The sequence below is a fragment of the Lathyrus oleraceus genome, chromosome 5 (assembly GCF_024323335.1).
Source record: "Lathyrus oleraceus cultivar Zhongwan6 chromosome 5, CAAS_Psat_ZW6_1.0, whole genome shotgun sequence".
In the NCBI taxonomy this organism is placed as follows: domain Eukaryota; kingdom Viridiplantae; phylum Streptophyta; class Magnoliopsida; order Fabales; family Fabaceae; genus Lathyrus; species Lathyrus oleraceus.
This window is the reverse complement of record NC_066583.1, coordinates 523868403-523891187: the sequence shown is the minus strand read 5'-3', so window position 1 is coordinate 523891187 and position 22785 is coordinate 523868403. Positions and strand designations below refer to the sequence as shown.

The window sequence follows — 22785 nt, the reverse complement described above, 5'->3', positions numbered from 1 at the left end:
CGGACGGTTGGATTGATCCAAATACCCTCATTATGATCATTTCTAATATATGAATCATTTGATATAATATTCTCATCTTGATCATTTCTGGTAAACGATTCAATCTCAACATCAATATCACCTTGATCTCCAGTGTTTTCATCAATTACTTTGTTGGAAAAAAGAACTATAGACCATTTCGTACTTTTCGGATCATTGACATAGAACACTTGTCTAGCTTGAGAGGCTAGAATAAAAGACTCATCTTTATATCCCACCCTATTAAGATCCACTTGCAAAAATCCTGACTTACCCATTCGAATGCTGTTATTATTTTCAACCCACTTGCAACCAAATATAGGAATCTGAAACTTCTCATAATCAAACATCCAAATGCGCTCGATAACACCAAAATACGACATATTTGCAAATTTGGGGTTTAAGTCCTTCACACTTGATATGTGCATTGCTTCAGCTACCACGGTGACACCACTATTCTGCATAGTACTTTTATCATCTTGTTCTTTGGTGTAAAATGTGTATCCATTAATCGCGTATGCGCTATAAGAAAAAACATGGAAACTTGGACCATATGCTAAGCATCTCAACCTTTCTGTTATTGAAGCGGGATCTGAATAATACTTTGAATAAATATGATCCTTAAACCAAGGTATAAAACATCGATTGTGCTCTCGTACTATCCAATTTTCATTTCTATTGGGATTTAAACCTCGGAGAACATCCTTGTGAATTTCAACATACGGCTCAACCTCATTCTCATTGTGCAGAACATACAAATGCACTTGATCCCGTTCGACCCTTGATACTGCCACGATTTTATTTCCAATTAGATTTTTTCCTTCTTTCTTTTCGACAAGCTGAGACTTGGGGAGTCCGATTGACTGAACATTAGACAAATATTAAGTACAAAACTCAATCGCTTCTTCAACAATGTATCTTTCAACCATACAACCTTCTGGTCGACTTCGGTTCTTCACGTACCCTTTTAATATTTTCATATAACGTTCAACAGGGTACATCCATCTCATATAAGCTGGTCCACACAATTGTGTCTCTTTCACAAGATGAACAACTAGATGTACCATTATGTCAAAAAATGATGGAGGAAAAATCATAATAATCACAGGCCATGTACTGTGTGAGATACTCTGGATACCGTGTGGGTTCATTCCATCAGTAGATAATGCCAAGCGAAGGTTTCTTGATTCTTCTCCAAATTCAGGATAATCATTATCAATTTTCAACCACTGTGGTGAATCTGCCGGATGTCGATACTTTCCATCTATAATTCTTTCATCTGCATGCCAGGTCAAGTGTCTTGAATCGGTTTCACTACGAAACATGCGTCTAAATCTCGGAATAACAGGAAAATACCACAAGACTTTTGCTGGAGACAACTTGTTCTTATATCGCGAGACATCGCATTTAGGACACTCATTTAACGATGCATACTCATTTCGAAACAAAACGCAATCGTTTGGACATGCATGTATCTTATCATAGCTCATGCCAATAGAGCACAACATCTTTTTGGTCTCATATGTTCGATTGGGAAGAACATTATCCTCAGGAAGCATATCTTTCAAAAGGGCTAATAACTCTGTGAAACTTTTATCCGACCATCCATTGCCCGCCTTTAAGTTGTACAACTTTAATACCGCAGACAATCTTGTGAATTTAGTGCAACCATCATACAAAGGTTTCTCTGCATCACTTACCAACCTCTCAAACATTTCGGGACAATCCTTAAGATCTCCTTCAAGTGCTTCTGCAATCTCTTCAACTCGATCACAATCGTATGTATCTGCGCCACTATAGTTTGAGGCATAGGTCGTACTATCCCCCGGTTCAACATTCTCGTTACTTTTCTCACCATGCAAATTCCAACATGTATAACTTCGATCAATTCCATGCCTCATTAGATGCGATGTCAACTGAACTGCGTCAACCCGTTTCCCATAACAACAACCCAAGCAAGGACATATCATTCTACTGGGGTCTTCGGCGTGCGCAACGGCAAACTTAACGAATTCTGATACCCCATTCTCGTACTCTCTCGACAATCGATTGGAAGACATCCATGTATTATCCATTACTAATTAGAATAAACAAAAAACAATTTCAGAAGAGAAACCAAAAATGGGATGAGACAAAACAATTTCGCTTTATTGAGTTAGTCTCTGTGCAGGGCATTCATGTCTCCATTTACTCTATCAAATAACATCCATACCTAAACTTCTTAAGTTACTAGCTACGCTATGTATGCTAGAATAAATACACTCATAAGCTGCATAGTGTACCTTTGATTGGTAGAAGGTGTTTTAGATATTGCTGCCTGAATAGTCAAAAATTTGAAACTTTTTTAGGGTTTTACAAAATGTTGTTAAACTACAATCTAAGCCGCGAAATCAAAGGTTTCTAATGTCTCTATAATGCAACCATAACCGAACCCTAACAACAGTCTTTGAATGTGATTCATAGCGATATCAAATTCAGCAATTTAAAAACCAACCGTCAATTGCCTAATAAACCCAAACTATTTAAATGACTATGAATATTGAAACTTTACAGGTCAAAACAAACGTAGCATAAACAACAATAACATAAAACTGAAATGGGGCAAAGCTAAAACAAAGCAATAGTGCAAGTAATAATGTATGCTAGAATAAATACACTCATAAGCTGCATCGTGTACCTTTGATTGGTAGAAGGAGGAAACGTCGTAGATCTAACAGAGGTGGAAGGAGAACGCCTTAGAAGTAGCGAAAATCGTAGCAGTGAGAACCCTAACGTGAAAAAGAACGAAAATAACAGAGAGTGAAATAACAAAACGCGCAGTATGTTATAATTTTAATGTTTACTAAAGGGGACCTTAGAGGGCGCTTGTGGAAAAAAAGCGCCCTCTAAAGGGGGCCTAAGAGGGCGCTTATGAAAGCGCTCTCTAAGGCTTTCCAGAAGCGCTTTATAAACTGGAAATGCACATGGACTTATAACAGCACTTTTTTAAAAGCACCCTCTAAGGGTAACCTTAGAGGGCGCTTTCTAAAAAGCGCCATGTATTGTTGTCCCTCTGTCTCCTCCTTATTTTTTCGCTTCACCTTAGAGGGCGCTTTATTACAAAAGCGCCCTCTAAAGTGAGCTGTCTATTGCTCCATATTTTTTCGCTTCACTTTAGAGAGCGCTTTTGTAATAAAGCGCCCTCTAAGGTGCGCTGTCTATTCCAGTTTTTGGCGTAGTGATTAATGATTGATGACATGATGTTTTTCTATGCTAAAAGTTGCTTGAGGGCAAGCGGCAAGATAAGTCTGGGGTTGTGATCAGTCACCATTTATTTTAGTTTAATGTCATTTGTATGTCAAAAGCAGGTGAATTATTGTGAGTTTGGGCAATATTTTAAGCTTATTTTGGTATATTTGTATCATGACTTGATCTGCTAGGGTTTTAGTGATTATGAGTTATTTTACACGCTTAAGATATTATTTCATGTATTTGCAGGTCTGAAGAGTAAATATGAGCTTGATTAGAGAAGAAACCGGACGATAATGCATGAGCAGGAGAAAAAAAGAGAAAACTGCACATCTCCTACCTATACTCGCGTGGAGCCAAAGCAGTGATAAGAACAATTAAGAAAGGAAGAAGCTTTGGGAAACTCTTTTGGGGATGTAGATACTTTGTGGTACATTTATTGCTCTATTTTTATTTGTCTGTTATGGTTTTGCAAAGATTATTTGATGTGTTGTGAATGTTATTATTAACATAGTGAAGGTGATAATTGTGGATTCAATTATTTTGAGTGGTATGAAAAAGAATACATTGATGAAGTAAAACCAAAAATACAGCAGTCGGTAATTTATAAATGTTCAAAATGCAAGGAAAATGATGTAGAAATCAACATACTTAGAAGGGCATTGAAAATATCCATGGAGATGCCAACTATACCAAGGAGATGATGAAGAACATGTTGAAGATGTTGAAAATGCTAGTCTTTGTCATAATGTTTATAGTTTTGATTTTTGTAGTGTTGATGTGTATTTTGGTCAAGAAGTGGTGATTACGGTTAATGTTGATGCTAGCGTTGTAAGAATTTTGGTCCTTTGTTGTAGAACTTGTTGAGTATGGTTAATGTTGCACTTCTGTCTAATTTATGTTGCACTTCTGTTAAATCTTATGTTGCAGTAAGTACCTAATTTATACATGAATAAAACTTGAAGGACTCATTTATTACAATTTAAAAACATAAAGGGTTTGCTTGTTACAATTTAAAAACATAAAGGACCTGTTTTGTTACAATTTAAAAACATAAATGGCCTATTTTTTTACAATTTAAAAATATAAAGGACATGTTTTATTACAATGATAAGGCTATAAATTAACCAAAACATTAAAGGTTAATAACATTAACCAAAGCCATGTTATAGTAAATGGCACATAAATATTAGCAACATCAGGGACCTGTTTGATATCAACAACATTACATATTATTATAGTAAATGGCACATAAAGGACCTAACATTCCAATCTCACAAAAGATATTGATAGGGCCATGAAGTAGCACCAAAACATTAATAAGGCTATAATTATAATGTACTCCCAAAACAAATAGAGAAGAAATATCCTAATTCAACAACATTAGTTCAACATTCAAAATACATAAAGATCCCAGTTCAACAACAATACATATTGATCAACATCCTATATATACTTTTCTCCTTATGGGCAACTTTGGCTTCTGGTTTGTTGGTGGCTGAAATTTTGCATCGGGTCCTTGTTTTGCCTTTCTAATAGCATGTAACTGAGCTACTGTGACAGACTGTGATTGCCGTGTTTGGACTATTGTGGTTAGTTGTGTTGGAGCTTGTGTAGTTTGGTTTTAGTTTATTTGGGATAGTCTTGTTTGGACTCTTAGGGTTGGTTGTATTTGGGTTTGTGTAGTTTAGGAATTGGTTGTTTATGATTGTACTATTGTAGTTGTTTGGGCTTGGACTATTGAGGTTGTTTGTGATTATCTTGGTGCATTTGGGCATGAGGATTTGTTCTGGCCAGATATACCATACATCGATAATTTGTTTGGCATCCCTTTCCTAATAAGAGTTGTTGTATCCATTTTCTTTTCATCAACATCGTTGTTTTTTCTTCTTTTTGGCCTCCCTAGTGCCTTCTTGATGGTGGTGGGTGGAAGTATGTCGGGATATGGTATCTCTACCCATAAGTTTCCACCATTGGTTGGATATATGAATGGTCTATAGCAAGCCTGATAAGTATCCTTCCTATAAAAGGGAGGAATGTACTCTGTTGGGTCATCATATCTACTTTGAATGCAAGTAATTGCATGGTAGCATCGAATGCCATTGAGCATCTAACTCCTACAAGAGCACTTCATCTTCTTGAGATCAATTGTGAATTTATTTCCAACAAAGTCATACCACATTTCAAGTACCCCTTGATACTTCATATCTTTAACAACCCCTAAATTTTCAAATAACTCCATCTATCACCATCACACGTCCAAGTTGACACTTTTCCTTCTACATATTTTTCATAAACGAAATATCCCCTTGATGAAAGTCAACATAAAATACATCCACTTTTACATGTTTACATCAACAACAGACAATCCCATTACTCTAAAAAATAGAGAACAAACAAATAAGAAGAAGAGTTACATTACCACTACCATTACACAAAAAATGAACACACATAAAATGAACAAGCAAACTCAACCAAACAAGCATATAAGAAGGAGAGTTACATTACCATTACCATTACATAGAAAATGAAAACTCACAAACAAACCCTAAAATGAGAACCACAATTACAATAGGGAAAATGGAACATACCTCATAATCACTTTCACTGACTTCGTCTCCTTTTATGTTTTCCCCTAATCTCTGTTGTACACTCTTTCGTCTCCTTCTGCAATCCTTCTTCTCCGTTGTCGTTCTCTCACTAGTGTCCATCATCGTTCTCTCACTCGTGGTTCTTTTCTAATTTTTGGATTCAAACGAATTTAGGACTTCTACAATAGAGTTTAGTGATTTATAATAAGACAAATACCAACTCAGTAACGTTAATTGACACATAACCTTTTTTGGAGTGGAGTTTGGAAAAAGGTCAACGATGCACACATTAGTTAACTTAAAGGACCAACCTGTTGCAAAAAAAACTTAAAAGACCAAACTATTACAATAAAATAACTTAAAGGATCATGATGTAATTTTGCCAAATTTTTATTATATGTGACCAAATATAGGTATACAAAGAAAAACATGAAGTAATATAAGAAAACATATACAATATAAATACTTACATTTTATGGTACAATGATCTTTTAACATCCATATTTTGTGTTATTTATATGTAAAATATACGAGAAGCTTTTAATTAAGTTGGTTTATTGTTACTTTTAATGTGCTTACTTTTATTTTATTCAAAACAAGAAAAATACTTGCTATCATTTATAATTTTGTTGAATCTGGAAGTCTTACTTTAACGCAATTATATGTTAGTGCCACAAAATATATGGTGATTTAAGGTATATTTGATTGTTAATGGATTATTGAAGTTAATCATATATTATTTGATTAAACTTCAAATTTTGACCGCTTCAAACAATTATTAATGACTCTAGTCATTTTTATTATTTGCCTTAATACCGTATAACACATAGATCCTCGCTAGTTCCCTAGTGCTAGGAATTTGTCCTAGTAGTTTATTTATGTTTTTATTAAATTTTCAAAATTTATATTGACTTGCCATGATCATGCTTCACTCTAAAGATCAAACCCACAAAAATAATAGTGGTATTTTTAGACAAAGAAGTTTTTACTTGCTATAGTTTATGGTGTGAAAATAATGACACATAAAAATGGTATCTTGCTAGACCTTTAAAAAAAATCCTTGCAACCTTATCATGCTATCTTATGGGATCCTTATCAGAGATCTTTGTTGTCTTATCTGGCTATTTTGTCGGATCCTTATCACTTAATCAAGTTGTCTTGCTGGACATTTATCAGAGATCCTTGTTGCCTCATTAGGCTGTCTTGCTGGACCCTTGCCATGGATCCTTGTCGCCTTGCTGGACCTTTATCAAGGATCATTGTTGTCTCGCTAAGCTATCTTGCTAGACTCTTATTAGGAATCTTTCTCACCTTATAAGGCTATTTTTCTAGTCCTTTATCGGAGATCTTTGTCACCTTATCAATTTTTTTTTGAAACTTATCAAGGATCTTTGCCATATCATCAAACTATTTTGCTGAACCTTTATCAGAGATCCATGCCGTCTTATTAGGCTATCTTGTTGGACTCTTATCAGAAATATCTTCCGTCTTATTAGGCTATTACGCTTGATCCTTATTAAGAATCATCATCGCCTTACCAAACTACTATCTTGATGAGAAATCCAAACTTCCATAAAAGACTATCTCCTTGAAGTTAATACTAAGAATTATCATCGCCTCTGAGGGCTAAAACTCAAAAGGTGTCTTCACCAACTAAAAGAATCCATAATCAAGAGGAGCAAATAATAGAACAACAGTAACATGAAATCAACAAACATATCACCAAAGATGTAAATATTAAAAGACCTCGAAGGGCGATGTTACAAGAAATTTTTTAACGAGACAACAATATAGGTAGTTACAAAAGCAAAATACTAAGAGTTGTATAAGATGGACTCACCTTTACAAGTTTCATATGAGGGACTCACCTTTATAAATCTAGTCCAAAAAATCCGCCTTTACAAATCTCTCTATAAGAAACTCAATTTACAAATCTCGTTTAAAGATCTTACATTTATAAATTTTGTTAATGAGACTCACATTCTCGCGATATACAATTCACATTTTATTTTATTTTAACATCTTTAAAGTCATTAAATCGATTATCTGCTTAACTTTAAAATTAATCTCTCAAACTAAAAAAAAATTACCATAAGATAAAATTCTCTAAAATAATTAAAGAGGTCCCATAGCCAAAAAGTGCCATCTCTTCTTAATTTTTGGAGTACTCACATAAATGGTTCCAATAGTAGAAAGTGTAATAATGATAAAACACCCTTCTCCAAGAAAGAGTTTTAATAAAATTTTAATAAAAAACAAAACAAAACAAAAAGAGTAGAAAACCAAAACCCTAAAACCCTTTCTCTTCCATTTTCTCGAACCCTAAAACCCTTTCTCTCAATCTTCCAAAAAATGGGAAGCAGTCAAGCCGCAGCCTCCATACTCAACAACATCGCTCGCTTCGCCTTCGGTCTCGGCGCCGCCGCTACCGCCGTCAACTCCTCCCTCTACACCGTCGACGGTGGCCAACGCGCCGTCCTCTTCGACCGTTTCCGCGGTATTCTCGAACAATCAATCGGCGAGGGCACTCATTTCCTCATTCCATGGGTTCAAAAGCCCTACATCTTCGACATTCGCACTCGTCCTCACACGTTCTCATCGATCTCTGGTACCAAAGATCTTCAGATGGTGAATCTCACTCTCCGTGTTCTCTCTCGTCCTGATACGCAGCGTCTTCCTACTATTGTTCAGAATCTTGGACTTGAGTATGATGAGAAGGTTCTTCCTTCGATTGGGAATGAGGTTCTTAAGGCTGTTGTTGCGCAGTTTAACGCAGATCAGCTTTTGACGGATCGGCCTCAGGTTTCGGCTCTTGTTAGGGATAGTCTTGTTCGTCGTGCTAAGGATTTCAATATTCTTCTTGATGATGTTGCTATTACGCATTTGTCTTATGGTGCTGAATTCTCTAGGTATATTTCTTTGTTTCTTGTTATTCAAGAGAAATTGAATTTCTCAATCAACTATATCTTATGAATAGTGAACTCTCTAGCACTGACATTTCTGAAAAAACTGTGTTGTCCGTGTTAGGTTTAATTTATTCATTTTTCTAAATTACTGCTGTTCATTCGGGTGTCCGTGCTTCATATATGGTGAACACATGCAGACATCTATAGTAATTAAGGAAATGAAAGTGGTTATGGATATGCTTGTTTAGGTCAAAATAGTCTACAGATTTTTTTTTGATATTTTTATTTGAAGTAGAAACTGTTTTGTGTATGTTTATTGTGATTATACTGTAAAAAGCTTAGATAGTTTGATAAACATAATTAGAACTGCCAAAAGTGATTGTTTAGTTAAGAAAAGTAATTTTAGTTGGGAACAAACGGGCTCTGAATGTAACCTCATGTGTCATGGTCGTCCCTAATACTAGACACAACTTCAATTTGAAGTGTTGGTTCTACACAAACTATACGAGTGAATCTTCAACTTGGTCGCAGAAATTCTAAAGAGCCATCAAATTAATAAATCTTCAAAAACGTTTTTGTATTTGTTAATTCTTGGCTATTTTGATTGGGCACTAATTTGAAATGTTTGCTAACAAAAGATAACCTCTGAACTTAATGACCAACACTATGATTTTTGAATGTTTTTGTTAAATTTTTTAATTTCAACAACCAACTCATTGGCGCCTGTTGTTTTAGGGATTAAGTTAGTCATTCCCTCCAAACTATGCTGACTCGCTATACTAGCTATCTGTAAAAAACTAATTAATTTACCAGAGGCTCGCAACTTACCTCATTAACTGTGACCAACTTGCTTATCTACTAAGCTATGAGCTTGACATTCATGAAGTGGCGCTTGTGTACTAATTCTGTGTATGATTCATAACCAGGGCCGTTGAGCAGAAGCAGGTGGCACAACAAGAGGCCGAGAGGTCTAAATTTGTTGTGATGAAGGCCGAACAGGAGCGTCGTGCTGCAATTATTCGTGCCGAGGGAGAAAGTGATGCTGCCAAGCTGATTTCTGATGCTACTGCGTCTGCTGGTATGGGGTTGATTGAGCTTAGGAGGATCGAGGCTTCCAGGGAAGTGGCCGCTACTTTGGCTAAGTCTCCTAATGTCTCTTACCTTCCTGGTGGAAAGAACATTCTCATGGCTCTCAATCCTTCTCGTTAATGAGGGTAATCTCCTTATTTTGGTTTTTACATTTTTGTGGTTTTGATTTAATTTGGTTCAATTAGATTTTGAATATGTAGTGTATGTCATACCTGCTTCAATTTGATTTCTTGCATTCAAAGTTGCATTGCATCAGGTTGTATGTCATAGTATATTGAAATAAGATAACAAAGGGCTTTCCTCTTGCTTGATTAAGATGCAAGGAAACCTTTTGTGTAGAAGTGCTGATAGGCCTTCCAATAGACTAGTAACTTCATGAGATTAGATAGATATTTACTAGTTGGGGGGAAAATCCCATGACACTCACAGTGAAGGAATCCAATTATAGTTTTTAGGGTTTTGTCTGATTGTGTCCTTTTCGCCTCTGTCTGAAACAGTTTGCATATTTTAGGCTTGTTTGGATTGACTTATTTGAGCTTTATTTACTACCGTCATTAGTTTTGTGACATTATTTGGGAGAATTTTTAAAAACAATATGTGACATTTTGTATACATTTTTCAGCTTATTTTCATAAATTTTCAAATATTGTTTATAAAAATGCTTATAGCCCACGCTGAAACACTTTATTTTATCCTTTGCTCTAAAATTAGCCTATGTAAGCTTATACATAAGCACTTGTTATTATGACAAGTGTTTGTGCTATAAACTGCAAATAAATTGTTTATTGAGACATAGCTTTATCCTATTTGAGCTTAAATTGAGGAAAAGGCGTGCAATCATGCAATATTGCTGCAAACCGGCAGCAAATAGTTGGAAATAATGAATAGTTGAGAATAAGAGTGCACTCTCAACCCCCCCCCCCCCCCCCCCCCCCCCTCCTACTCCTACTCCTACTACCTTACATCCCATATTTACTTATCTAACCAAGCCTCTTTTGAATATAATTAACTAACTGTGTTACTTAAGTCTGATGCCTCGGGTAGTTAATAAATGTATGATGCTTTTTTAGCCACTCTGTGTCAACAAGACCCCATATACTTCCAGAAATTTTATTTCCCGTTTGTCTTTTGGAAGTTGGGTAGGTTCCCCGGTGATAGATGGTAATTTCTTACAGCTGCACACTTACCACTACCTTGTGCATTTGAGGTATTTTCTTTGATGAATTTAAACTGCTAATAAGATATTAGTTGTCCATAGGATCAATTACTTTCATTTGAGATGAAAAGAGTGTTCATTCAGATTATCAGAAGTCATTCTAGCGCATGAAAGAAGAGCATCGGCTTTTGAGCAAACACGCCCCTTTACACCAAAGTATTCGTTCAACTGTATTAAATTGTTTTGTTTTGGTTATATATATATGTTAAAGAAATAGTAATTTTTTGAGTTTGCTATTTCCCCTTTAGTAATTGGTATTTAATTATCTATTACTTTTCTATACCAGTCCCACACCTTCATCCTTTCTAATGTTCATCAGGATGCTATATGTTAAGGTTTTCTAGTGTTCAGCATTTTGAACCAAAACATGTGTTTAACAATGGCTAAATCCCCTAATACCATTTCTTCTTCATTTCAGGGCTCAATGATATGGGGTCATAGCATGCTTGGCTTGGACCATTGTCTCGAGGATTCTCTCCTTTGTTAGACAGATGTTTCTTATTTCCTACTTTGTAGATCCTATCTCACCAGAGCTTTGTTTCATATTGTTTTTCAAGAGAGTTAGAAATGGATTTGGATCTTAATGTTTGATAATTGCAGAATAATTAAATGCAAATTATACAACACGGTGAGAGATGTTGAATGTTTCATGAATGGTAAAAGTTAGAAATGAATTTGGATATTAAATGTTTGATAGTTGCACAATAACTAAATGCAAATTAGTACTACAGTGGTATTGATTTGTGTATGATTATTTTAAACCACGTATTACAACTATAATTTGCATTACTGTCACATTATTGCGAGTCAGTAATTCTCATTGCGACCATATTGCATTTAGATTCTTAGGATAAGTTCAGTTATATCTTTCACTTTGTTGGGCCAGTTATGAACTTTTCATTTTTCTATGTTATTACTGTGTATTAAAGAGATAAATAAACTTGATTTACTCTAGTTTGAGTTCACACGGTTTCTTTTGTTTAGAGATAGAATTTTACTATTTTATTATTTTGCTTATGTTATTGCTTATTATTATCAGCGTCACGTGTGGGTAGTTTCCTACTACCTTAGGATTATAAAGATTGGTTAAATGATAGATCTCTTATAAAGCTTAGTTCAAAACTCTATTTTATAAAGTCAAGCTTATACTTTAATCTTTAAGAACTTTATGAATGCCTTTAAAAAATACAGGCGATATTAGATATCAAACGAATTGAAAGGTGAAGACTGATTTCTAAAATAACTAAACCAATCCAAATTCCTTTTTTTTAAAGCTAAGTAACAAAAAAGAATTGATAATCAAAGGTAGTCCTAGTTGAAAGATAATTTTATAATTCAATATATATATATATATATATATATATATATATATATATATATATATATATATATATATATATATATATATATATATATATATATATATATATATATATATATAACTTGCGACGTATCAAGTTTTTGACCCGTTTTTTAGAGTTTTATGCTGATATTGATTTTTTTTTCATTTTCACCGAGTAGACTAATTTTATTTTATTATTTTAATTTTTATCTAAAATTTTCTTGTTCTGTTGAATGCGAAGAGTCCCAAGTCTTGGGGACCTTGGTCAACCAGTTGTAGAGATAGAAAGATATTACATGAGAGACGTAGAGAATAAGCAATGGTGGACAATTGCAATTTAAAAGACTATGTCTCCCCACATAATATGGAACCATATTCCAGTATTGTGAGCTCTACGATGGACGATAATAATTTTGAATTTAAACTATCTATGTGTTTATGGTACAATAGAATAACAAATGACCAAATCTTCATCTATCAATATCCCTCAAATTCTGCGACACTCTGAAATTGAGCAAACGAACTAGTGTGTAGGACTGTTAACCAAATCAACTCGAATATAGTTCGGAATTTAATTTGACAATTAAATCGTTGAATTATGTTCATAAATCAAATGAGCCGAATATGAGCAAAAAATTAAGTTCATTAACTAAATAAGTTGAACTTGAGCTATAAATAGTTCGACTCGTTAGGTTCATGAATCAACTCAATTATATATGATAAAAGTTATATTGACTCCAAGATTATGTTTAAATATTTATTCCAAATCTTAGTATTATATCTTTAAAAATTAGACTTTAAGGTTGCCAATGAACCTATAACAAAGATAGACTTTAAAAATTATTTTTTAAAGATTAGGTTATATCTTTAAAGATTATGTTATATTGACTAGTGTATAGGGTTGCCAATGAACTTATAAAAAAATCCATAAAGCAAGTGAGCTGAACACAATGAGTTGAACCGTGTTGTTCGTGAATTTATAATGAATCGAGTTTGAGCTTAAAAGAAATTCGTGACGAATTTGAGTTGAGATTTGACCCGAACCAATTCTTATCGAGTCGAGTTGAAGCGAATTCGACACGACTTGACTCATTTCCAGCCCTACTATGTTACAACACATAGACTATCTTCAACCATCCTAAGATCCCAATACACCAATACTCTCAAAAGTAAATATTTAACTACCTTTCATAACACTCTAACACAAGAGGATAAGAGAAAATATAAAAAGTAACATGCAAATTTAAAGTGCTTTTGACCGGTACATTTTGAAGAACTTGAATCTTTTATATAACCTTAAACTCTCTTTTCCTTTACAAAACTAAGCAATGTGAGTCTTATTCAACATATATATTTTCGACAAATTCCAACAATCCCCACCTTGATTGAAAATAATACATGAACTTTCATTGTCTTTACCAACAATCACATTCCACCGTAAAAAGTATAGTCACTTGAAGCTATAACACTCCAAATTTTTTTACACTGTCTTCACCGACAATCATAGTTTAAGAACTGTCACTCTCCACCTTTAAGAAAAGTATATTTCATTTGAAACTAAACCACTTCAAGAACTCTCACCTATTGAAATACTAGGTTGCAAAATTTATGGTGCAACAACTTCCATGTTGGTAGGAAGCTTTTCAACCATAGATATAATCTCACAACACACTTTTCATCAATGCCCATTTGTTAACCCGCTAGGAATAGCTCGTCCTTTTCCATGTTAGCGGAAATGTCACAAAGACACACTTATCAATTTTCAGAGAAGATCATTGATGACGATTAATTGAGGCGAAACAAGATCAAAAGATTTAACGAAGTTCTTTGGTGTGAGGTATGAGGAGACTGTCTCCATCTCTCGATTTCGATAAAGATCTGAATTTGGATCAAGGCTACTGTATCTAAGGAATTTCGCGGGAATTAGGAGTCAATTCCCACAAATTAGACCACTTTTTCGTTATGGAATTAGAATTGATATTGATCAATGATGAATGACTCTGAGTCGGTGATGTTGATCTCTGATATGTTACGCAGAGTGAATCTATAAGATTAACACTCCAACGTCTAAGTCAATTCAAAGTCTAAGATGAATGTAGTGAAAAATAGAGATTAGAAAAATATATTATGAATTTCATTGTGTTAACTTTATACATTTGAATATTTCGATTGAACTTGCATCTGATTGAATCTTTATTTTAGACCTTCAACCGACCAGAAAGCATTCTATAAAATTCATTTTTTTTGAATTAAAATTAAATGAAAACTAATTTAATTTAGTATCTCTCATTTTTTTCCATAAACAAAAATTCCCATAAAACATTCTAAAAGAACAATTTTTTATTTTATTTTAATATCAGCATGATTTGGATGTTCTCCATTTTCTCAAATCGATAGCTGACAACAAGAAAGAGTGATAAAAGCTCCAACTCCATGGCTTCAAACCCCTTCAATTTCATATTCTTCCTCTCTTTCCTCTCACTGGTACTACACACCACCCATTCTCTTTCTCACTCTCAATTACTTTCCAAAGCTCAAATTCATCAACTTTATACCAAAATCTTAATTGGGTTTTCATTTTTATTTTCAAAATTTTAAATTTTGGATTTTACTTTGCATGTGTTGTTGTGATGATGAGGTGGTGGAGCATCATGGAAGTGTTGAATTGAAACAGTATCCATTGGTGGTAAGCACATGGCCGTTTATTGAAGCTGTTAGAGCTGCATGGAGAGCTGTTGATGCTGGTTCTTCTGCTGTTGATTCGGTTGTTGAAGGTTGCTCTACTTGCGAGGAACTTAGGTGTGATGGAACAGGTTGGGAATTTAATCTTTGGAACATAATTTGGACTTTTCAATCTGAATTTTGACTTTTTTGTTTGTTTGTTTATGTATTGAATGGAAACTTTACATTTGGCTTACTTCCCATTTTTAAGTGTACTAATTATCTCTGTAGCACCGACACATGTGAAAAAGACGTGTCCGTGTCAGGTGTCTGAAATCGACACTGACACTTGTGATTATGTTTAATTTATTCGGTTATTCGTTTTTTTTCTTCAAATTATTATTACGGTGTCGTGTTTCTGGTGTCCGTGATTCATAGCTAATTATACTATTAGGGCAAGTTTAGGAGATGTTACTATGTTAGCATAACTTAGTTAAGCACTTATTTAGTAAGTGTCTGTCTTATTGAACAAAAGCTTATCATATAAGTTCTTATATATAAGCTTTGTATAAGCTGTTTCTATAAGCCATTGCAGGAAACTTATAAAAGTAAGCTGAAAACAACATATAGGCATATCACAAGTTATTTTCGTAGTAAGCCTTTTTTTAAATGCTACGGAAGTGTTTATGTTGTAACTTATAAGTTTAAGGTTAGAATTGTCTTACTTCCTCGGTAGCGTAACTTAATTAAGCACTTATAAGTTTAGGGTTTGGACTTTGGAGTTACACCGTGATCCGTTCTTGTTGCATGCTTGGCCATGCACGCACACGCGCGCACACAAAAATTGGAAAAAATAGCGGTTTGTTCAAACTCCTTTGCACAATAGTACTATAGCGCTACTGTAGCCGCTATTTGAGAATATTTTGTACTGATAGTGTATCGTAAAGCAACGGCAATTCGTTCAATTCCGTTATGCTATAGCGCTACTATTAATGTCTCACATGCGCACGCTCGATTTTGGTCCTTTTTAGGCTGTTAGTTCATGTTAAGTGAATTTGCGTAACACCTTATGTGTATCCTATTCTTAACAGTTGGTCCGGGTGGGAGTCCAGATGAGAATGGAGAAACTACAATCGATGCTCTGGTCATGGACGGGGTAAAAACCAATTACCATGTTCCGTAACTGTTAATTAGTTTCTAGCATTCTAAAACTATCATACATCGGCATGATAATTGGTCCCATCTTCTGCTAAGGGAATGCATAGGTAACTATGGAAGTAGGAGCTGTTGCTGCCATGCGATACGTAAAAGATGGAATCAAAGCTGCTAGGCTAGTGATGCAACACACTGAACACACTTTGCTGGTTGGAGAGAAAGCATCCGAATTCGCAATTTCAATGGGTCTTCCAGGACCAACAAACCTGAGTTCATCAGAATCTATAGAAAAATGGACCGAATGGAAAAAAAGTAGCTGCCAACCGAATTTCAGGAAAAATGTATTACCTGTGAATAACTGTGGTCCTTATCGTCCAAATAACTTTCTAGACCTCTCTGACGAAACATGTTCATTTATTGATCAAAGTCAAATAGCAAGATTACCTCATGTTGGTCTTCATAGCCACGATACCATTTCAATGGCTGTTATCGATAGAGTAAGACTATTATAACAACATAAAAATCGATCTGTGTACATCATGTATTAGCATCGCAAATGACACTTTTTGATTTGGTATAGACGGGACGCATTGCTGTTGGCACATCAACTAACGGGGCAACATTCAAGATTCCTGGAAGGTAAATTTGTCGTATCAATCTTAGAAGTTGGAAGATCTTTTCATTTCTTGAATGGCCAAAAAAATCGCCTCTTATAGTTAATTTTTCTTTTGAATTTTTTTCTTGATTGCAGGGTAGGTGACGGTCCAATAGCTGGATCCTCGGCATACGCTATTGATGAAGTTGGCGCATGTTGTGCAACTGGGGATGGCGACATCATGATGCGCTTCCTTCCATGGTACTACTACGGAAACTCCATAGTTCCTATAGTTTAGATTCTGATAGTTTTCTCTCGTAAACTTTCAAGGTTAACACTTTTTTTCAATTTCAGCTATCAAGTTGTGGAAAGCATGAGGTTGGGAATGGAACCCAAACATGCTGCTAAGGATGCAATATCGCGAATAACCAAAAAATTTCCAAACTTCGTGGGAGCCGTCGTTGCCGTTAATAAAACTGGGGAACATGCCGGGGCCTGCCATGGTTGGACATTTAGATATTCAGTAAGGAGTCCTGCAATGAAAGACGTAGAAGTCTTTACCGTGCTACCTTGAAAGATAGCCTGTTCAAGAAATTGGTACCCTTCAACATTTAAATTTAAGTCATTATTATACTAATTGTGTTGGTCGATGATATTTGATGGCATACAAATGTGCTTAAAATGTAACAAACATCATTTCTGATATTAATTGAGCATTTAACATAGATATTGCAAGATTAACATGTGCATGTAATATCGAAAAAATTTCTGCTATCATTCATATAGCATTAGGATTGGATCTTCTATAAACTATGTAGCACCGACACCTCTGAAAAACGGCGTGTCCGTGTCTGTGTCGGGGTCGGACACCTGCACTGACACTTGTGATTACATTTAATTTATTCATTTTTTAAAATTATTATCAGTGTCGCCGTGTCAGTGTCGGGGTCGTTTTCGGAGCGTTCGTGCTTCATAGTCTATAAAGCATCATAACTGTCACTTGTTTTTCCGACTATTCCCTTCCAAAACCAATGTTCCCGCCACACTTTCTCCATCTGTTCAAGTGGCACATTTTTTGTCTCTGGTAGAAAATAATACACGAACGCGGTCATCACCACCACCCAACCACCAAAGAAGAAGAAAATCCCAGACTTGAAGTGACAAAGCATAGCGAGAAAAGTCTGCGCAATAACGAAAGTGAAGAGAAAACTCACTGCCACTGTGATGCTTTGTCCAGCTGATCTAATCTCTAACGGAAAAATCTCGCTTGGTACTAACCAACCTAGCGGCCCCCATGACCATCCGAACCCAGCAACATAAATACATATCATTACCAAAACCATATAAGCATACCCTTTGCTCAATCCGCCGTGATCTTTGAGATGAACCGCCATTATGCCTCCAACTATACACTGTGACACTAACATTTGAATGCCTCCGACTATAAACAACGTTCTCCTTCCTAGTTTATCTACTATGAGCATTGATATGAACGTTGAACCGGTACCTACTATACCTGTCATGACAGATGATAACAGTGACGCGCTTTCTCCTAATCCGATTGTTCTGAAAAGTAGAGGAGCATAGAAAGCAATGACGTTGATCCCGGTCACTTGCTGAAAAAATGGTATTGCTATTGCCATTACAAGTTGAGGCCTATATCTTCTTTTCAGTATAATCTTAAATGATTGTTGTTCGCTTGTTTTTGAAGTCGAAGAACTTGCTTTAGTGAGGTCGTCGAGTTCTGCTTGAACATCTTCCACGCCTCGGATTCGTTGAAGTATTAGCTTCGCCTTTTGATTGTCTTGGCTGGTTTGGATTAAGCTATTGGGAGTTTCTGGCAGGAAAAGCGCACCTAGTGTTAGGAAAGTCGCTGGAACTGCTGCCATGGCTAGAGATACGCGCCAACCATGACCGCCTTTAATCTTCTCTGTTCCATAGTTGATTAGGTTAGCAGACAAAGCGCCGATACCAATGCTTAATTGGAAACCATTATTTATCGCCCCTCTAAATCTTGGCAGTGCCATTTCAGAGAGATATAGAGGAACTGCCTGCAAAAGCAGCACAGAATCATGAGAGCTAATCTCTCAATCGGTTCAGCATCAAAACCTTATTTTCAACTTGGTATCAGAGCCTGGTTCTGACGAACAAGCTTAACATAAGTGCGAGTAAAGAGAGACTGTTACCTGGTTTGCGAAACCAACCCCAACTCCAAGCAAAAGTCGACCGACTATGAGCATGTACACGTTAAAAGCTGCACCCCCAAGAGCTGTACCGGCAAGAAACGCAGCGCCACCTGCAACGATAGACGGCTTGCGTCCGAAGACTCTAGTGACGTAAGAAGCCAAGAAGGAAGTAAAAAAACCAGCAACATAAAGAGAGGATGTAAAAGATGTCAACAGTTGACTGTTAAACTTGCAATAGTTGCTAACTTTGACATCTGATTTCATCCGAAGATATATCCTGTGGAAGAACTTCTTCAGAAATGGTTCCATTGATGTAACACCGCCTGTTATACCAATGTCATAGCCGAATATCACACCTCCCATAGCAGCCATCATACAAGACAGAACAACATAAAGGGTTACCCTGCCATTACTCTTCTCTCCATTTTGAGATGTTATAGCCAATCCAACTGCCATTAACTTTTCTCTTTTAGATATCACTGATAGAAGCTTAGAAGTGGGAGAGAGAGAGAGAGAGAGAGAGTTTGAGATTTGAATTTACAGAGCTAAATAAGCAAATACTGTCTCTTGACTTGCAGTCAACTGACAAACTTATGAGATATATTTCAGCTTATTTCGATGTAAGCTTTTCAAATTAGTTTTTTAGATGAATACTTTACTTAGCTTCCTGTAATAATAACTTATTGAATAAGTGCTTAATCAAATTGTTTATCCGAAATCACCTGTAATTGTGTGACGAGTATTTCTGTTTGTTATTGACAGTCAAGTGAAATATGATGACTTTGAAAGGTCAAATTTGTACACCAGCAATGCTTGTTAATAATTGGAGAAAAATAATTGTTTATGTAATGAATGTGACAGGAACTTGCTTCTAACCATATGGTTAGAAACAAATCAACAATTTGATTGGTGATTTATTTGCTAAGGACCCATTTGGGACCAATTTTATAAAGAATTTATGCATTTTGGCATATTAGTATTCTAGTTATACAAGGAACATCACACGTTTAGTTTGAATTTCTATGAATATGATAAGAGTGGAAATGAAGGGTTGAATCTTCAACTTCAAATCTCACCAATAGTATCTATTAAAATATAAGTGCATGTGACTTCTAATATGATATTCACATAAACTATTAATCAGTATTGACCTGGTTGCTGAATGCTTGAGTCTTGAGAGTGTGCTCATTTCAAGGTCTCAGGTTCAAGGTCTCAGGCTCGTATCCTGTGTTGGGCCCTCACTAATGGACGGTGAGATTAGTCTCTTTGAATTAGTCGGCCTCAAAATTGAATACCTAGTTTTAATTTTTTTTAATTAATTAATGAGATCATCTAATGTTAGTTTAATAGTTTTAGTGTAGCATAAAATTTTCATGTATCCATCTTTAATATCAATTGATTCATCGATTCATCGATATCTAATTGATTCGAGTGGTTAGAGATTCAGACACCTTAAATATACCGTCAACTTTTTTCTTTGTTTTTTCTTGCAATACTCTTTCAAAAACCAAACACATTTGTAAATACTTCGTACCTATGACATGGTTACGAAAAAAATCGAGTAGGTTCGAGAGGACATTTAGATGCTTACAACAATAAAACTACACTGTTTGTCTGCCATTGTCACTCTTGTCTCCAACAATCCTCTTCCAAAACAAATGCTCTCTCCAAACCTTATCCATCTGCTCAATCGGAACATTCTTGGTTTCCGGTAACAGAAAATAAACAAACACTGTCATCACAACCACCCAACCTCCGAAAAAGAAGAAAGTTCCATACTTGAAATGACATAACATAGTCAAAAAAGTTTGAGCAACAATGAAAGTAAACAGAAAATTCACTGCAACTGTTATACTTTGTGCTGCTGATCTTATCTCCAACGGAAAAATCTCGCTAGGAACCAACCATCCTAATGGCCCCCAAGACCAAGCGAATCCCGCTACATATATACATATCAAAACTAGAATCAAGTATACGTATTTCTTGCTTATTTCACCTTGATCACCGAGTTGAAATGCCATTATACTTCCGATAAGAATCTGCGAGAAAAACATTTGAATTCCACCTGATATGAACAGAACTCTTCTACCTAGTTTATCGACTATAAGCATTGAGATGAATGTTGAAGTAGTACCTACGATACCGATCATAACCGCAGACAAAAGTGAAGCGCTTTCGCCTAATCCAATGGTTAGGAATAGTATAGGAGCATAGAACGAAATGACATTGATTCCGGTGAATTGTTGAAAAAAAGGTATGGTTACTGCCATGACAAGTTGAGGTCTATATTTTCTTTGCAAGATGTTCTTGAATGGATGTTTGATAGAGTCTGACATGTTACTTGCTACAATAAGATCATCGAACTCTTGTTCGACATCGTTTGCGCCTCTTATGGATTGCAACATTAACTTAGCTTTTTGATGGTTTTTGCTGTTTTGGATTATGCTGTTTGGTGTTTCTGGGAGAAAAAATGCTCCTAATGTGAGGATTGAAGCTGGAACTGCTGCCATGGCTAGAGAAATTCTCCAGCCGTAACCGTCTTTGATTTTTTCTGTACCGAAGTTGATTAAATTTGCTGATAGAACTCCAATTCCAACACATAGTTGGAAGCCATTGTTGATTGCTCCTCTGTATCTTGGAAGTGCCATTTCTGATAGATATAATGGGACTGACTGTAAAAAAATATGAAAATTTTACATTTCAGATTAAAGATGTGTCAGATATCTGAAACGTGTCAGGGTTGGATACTGATGCATATGTCAGTGTCTGATTACTGGAGCGCGACTCGATAATGAATATACCTGATTAGCGAAACCGATTCCAACACCAAGAAGAACTCTACCAAGTATCAACATATAAATATTAAGAGCAGCACCACCAAGAGCTGCTCCAACAAGAAATGCAGCACCACCTACGAGAATCGATGGTTTTCGACCGAACACTCTTGTGACCGATGATGCAAAAAAAGATGCTAAAAGACCAGCTATATATAGTGATGAAGTGAACGTTGTTAGAAGTTGACTATCAAATTTGCAGTAGTTGCTAATCTTCTTGTCTTGTTTCATCTTAGTGTATACATCTGGAAAAAACTTCTCCAAAAATGGCACCATAGATGTTACACCACCTGCAAAGAGATAAAGAAAATAATCTATAATTTCATGTATATGGAGTTTCTACGCATTTGAGATATCAATGATTGTTTGATCAATCATATTCAAGCTCGTTTTCACGAGATATGATAATAAAACATGTTTTAGAATTGTCTGATCTTAATCGAACAACTGACCTGAAATTCCTATATCATAACCAAAGATAATGCCTCCAGTGGCAGCTACCATACAAGATAGAATCACAATAGAAGTCATCTTTCCATTGTATTCTCTTCCATGGTTTGCAATTTGGAGCTCTACTGCCATAGCTTTTGCTAATAATAATTTCAGTTTTGTTTCTTCTTTATTAACAATAAAAGCAAATATTTGTATAAATAGATTTATAGTGTGTCAAATGAAATTTTGAAGTATAGTCTATAGTAGAGACTAAGACACATATAGTGCAGTCTTTCTTGACTATTGTATACTGTATTAAATGTATTGTTTTTTTTAGTGAATTGAAATGTTGAAATTTCTTTTGATATGTATTTGGGGTTTGGGCTTATCCAGAAAATGTTGCTTTGTTTTAAAATTTTAGTGATTTTTGATTCAACCTTTAAAAATGGGAATTGCTAATTCCACCATAAAAGGTGAAAAAATATCATATAAAAATTTGAAACTGTCTCTCTGATTTTAGAAATGTATTTCC

General features: G+C 35.3%; 4 protein-coding genes across 5 annotated transcripts; 2 read left to right on the top strand and 2 right to left on the bottom strand.

The window, feature by feature from the left end:
• The first annotated feature begins 8047 nt into the window (after nt 1-8047).
• LOC127086027 (prohibitin-3, mitochondrial) lies at nt 8048-11739 on the top strand. The gene is made up of 3 exons (XM_051026705.1): nt 8048-8746; nt 9670-9957; nt 11467-11739. Exons 1-2 carry the CDS (start codon nt 8190-8192, stop codon nt 9950-9952), a joined length of 840 nt encoding a protein of 279 aa, XP_050882662.1. The 5' UTR covers nt 8048-8189; the 3' UTR covers nt 9953-9957; nt 11467-11739.
• Nucleotides 11740-14713: 2974 nt separating this feature from the next.
• On the top strand, nt 14714-17542 carry LOC127086025 (probable isoaspartyl peptidase/L-asparaginase 3). Of its 2 annotated transcripts, XM_051026703.1 has the most exons (7): nt 14714-14874; nt 15029-15203; nt 16143-16207; nt 16317-16703; nt 16787-16845; nt 16958-17062; nt 17156-17542. In XM_051026703.1, the coding sequence occupies exons 1-7, from the start codon at nt 14824-14826 to the stop codon at nt 17373-17375; spliced, it is 1062 nt and encodes a 353-aa protein (XP_050882660.1). In that variant the 5' UTR covers nt 14714-14823; the 3' UTR covers nt 17376-17542. The 2 variants fall into 2 exon arrangements, with proteins under 2 accessions (XP_050882660.1, XP_050882661.1); XM_051026704.1 differs by lacking the exons at nt 14714-14874; nt 15029-15203 and having other exon boundaries at nt 16138-16207; nt 16306-16703.
• LOC127086023 (hexose carrier protein HEX6) lies at nt 17478-19873 on the bottom strand. The gene is made up of 2 exons (XM_051026701.1): nt 18988-19873; nt 17478-18852 (listed from the first exon to the last, which is right to left on the bottom strand). The coding sequence occupies exons 1-2, from the start codon at nt 19441-19443 to the stop codon at nt 17779-17781; spliced, it is 1530 nt and encodes a 509-aa protein (XP_050882658.1). The 5' UTR covers nt 19444-19873; the 3' UTR covers nt 17478-17778.
• A 573-nt stretch (nt 19874-20446) lies between these two features.
• LOC127086024 (hexose carrier protein HEX6) lies at nt 20447-22494 on the bottom strand. The gene is made up of 3 exons (XM_051026702.1): nt 22274-22494; nt 21789-22111; nt 20447-21659 (listed from the first exon to the last, which is right to left on the bottom strand). The coding sequence occupies exons 1-3, from the start codon at nt 22401-22403 to the stop codon at nt 20589-20591; spliced, it is 1524 nt and encodes a 507-aa protein (XP_050882659.1). The 5' UTR covers nt 22404-22494; the 3' UTR covers nt 20447-20588.
• Nucleotides 22495-22785: the final 291 nt, after the last annotated feature.

Bases quoted from the DNA above. Each gene is read 5' to 3' on its own strand.
- LOC127086024 (XM_051026702.1), bottom strand. From the start codon at position 22,403: ATGGCAGTAGAGCTCCAAATTGCAAACCATGGAAGAGAATACAATGGA. The intron at 22,112-22,273 runs GTCAGTTGTTCG...ATCTCTTTGCAG, and splicing joins TTATGATATAGGAATTTCAG to GTGGTGTAACATCTATGGTG. The intron at 21,660-21,788 runs GTATATTCATTA...ATTTTTTTACAG, and splicing joins GAATCGGTTTCGCTAATCAG to TCAGTCCCATTATATCTATC.
- LOC127086025 (XM_051026703.1), top strand. From the start codon at position 14,824: ATGGCTTCAAACCCCTTCAATTTCATATTCTTCCTCTCTTTCCTCTCA. The intron at 15,204-16,142 runs GTTGGGAATTTA...TATTCTTAACAG, and splicing joins ACTTAGGTGTGATGGAACAG to TTGGTCCGGGTGGGAGTCCA. The intron at 17,063-17,155 runs GTACTACTACGG...TTTCAATTTCAG, and splicing joins ATGATGCGCTTCCTTCCATG to CTATCAAGTTGTGGAAAGCA.
- LOC127086023 (XM_051026701.1), bottom strand. From the start codon at position 19,443: ATGGCAGTTGGATTGGCTATAACATCTCAAAATGGAGAGAAGAGTAAT. The intron at 18,853-18,987 runs GTAACAGTCTCT...CTGCTTTTGCAG, and splicing joins GGGTTGGTTTCGCAAACCAG to GCAGTTCCTCTATATCTCTC.
- LOC127086027 (XM_051026705.1), top strand. From the start codon at position 8,190: ATGGGAAGCAGTCAAGCCGCAGCCTCCATACTCAACAACATCGCTCGC. The intron at 8,747-9,669 runs GTATATTTCTTT...ATTCATAACCAG, and splicing joins TATGGTGCTGAATTCTCTAG to GGCCGTTGAGCAGAAGCAGG.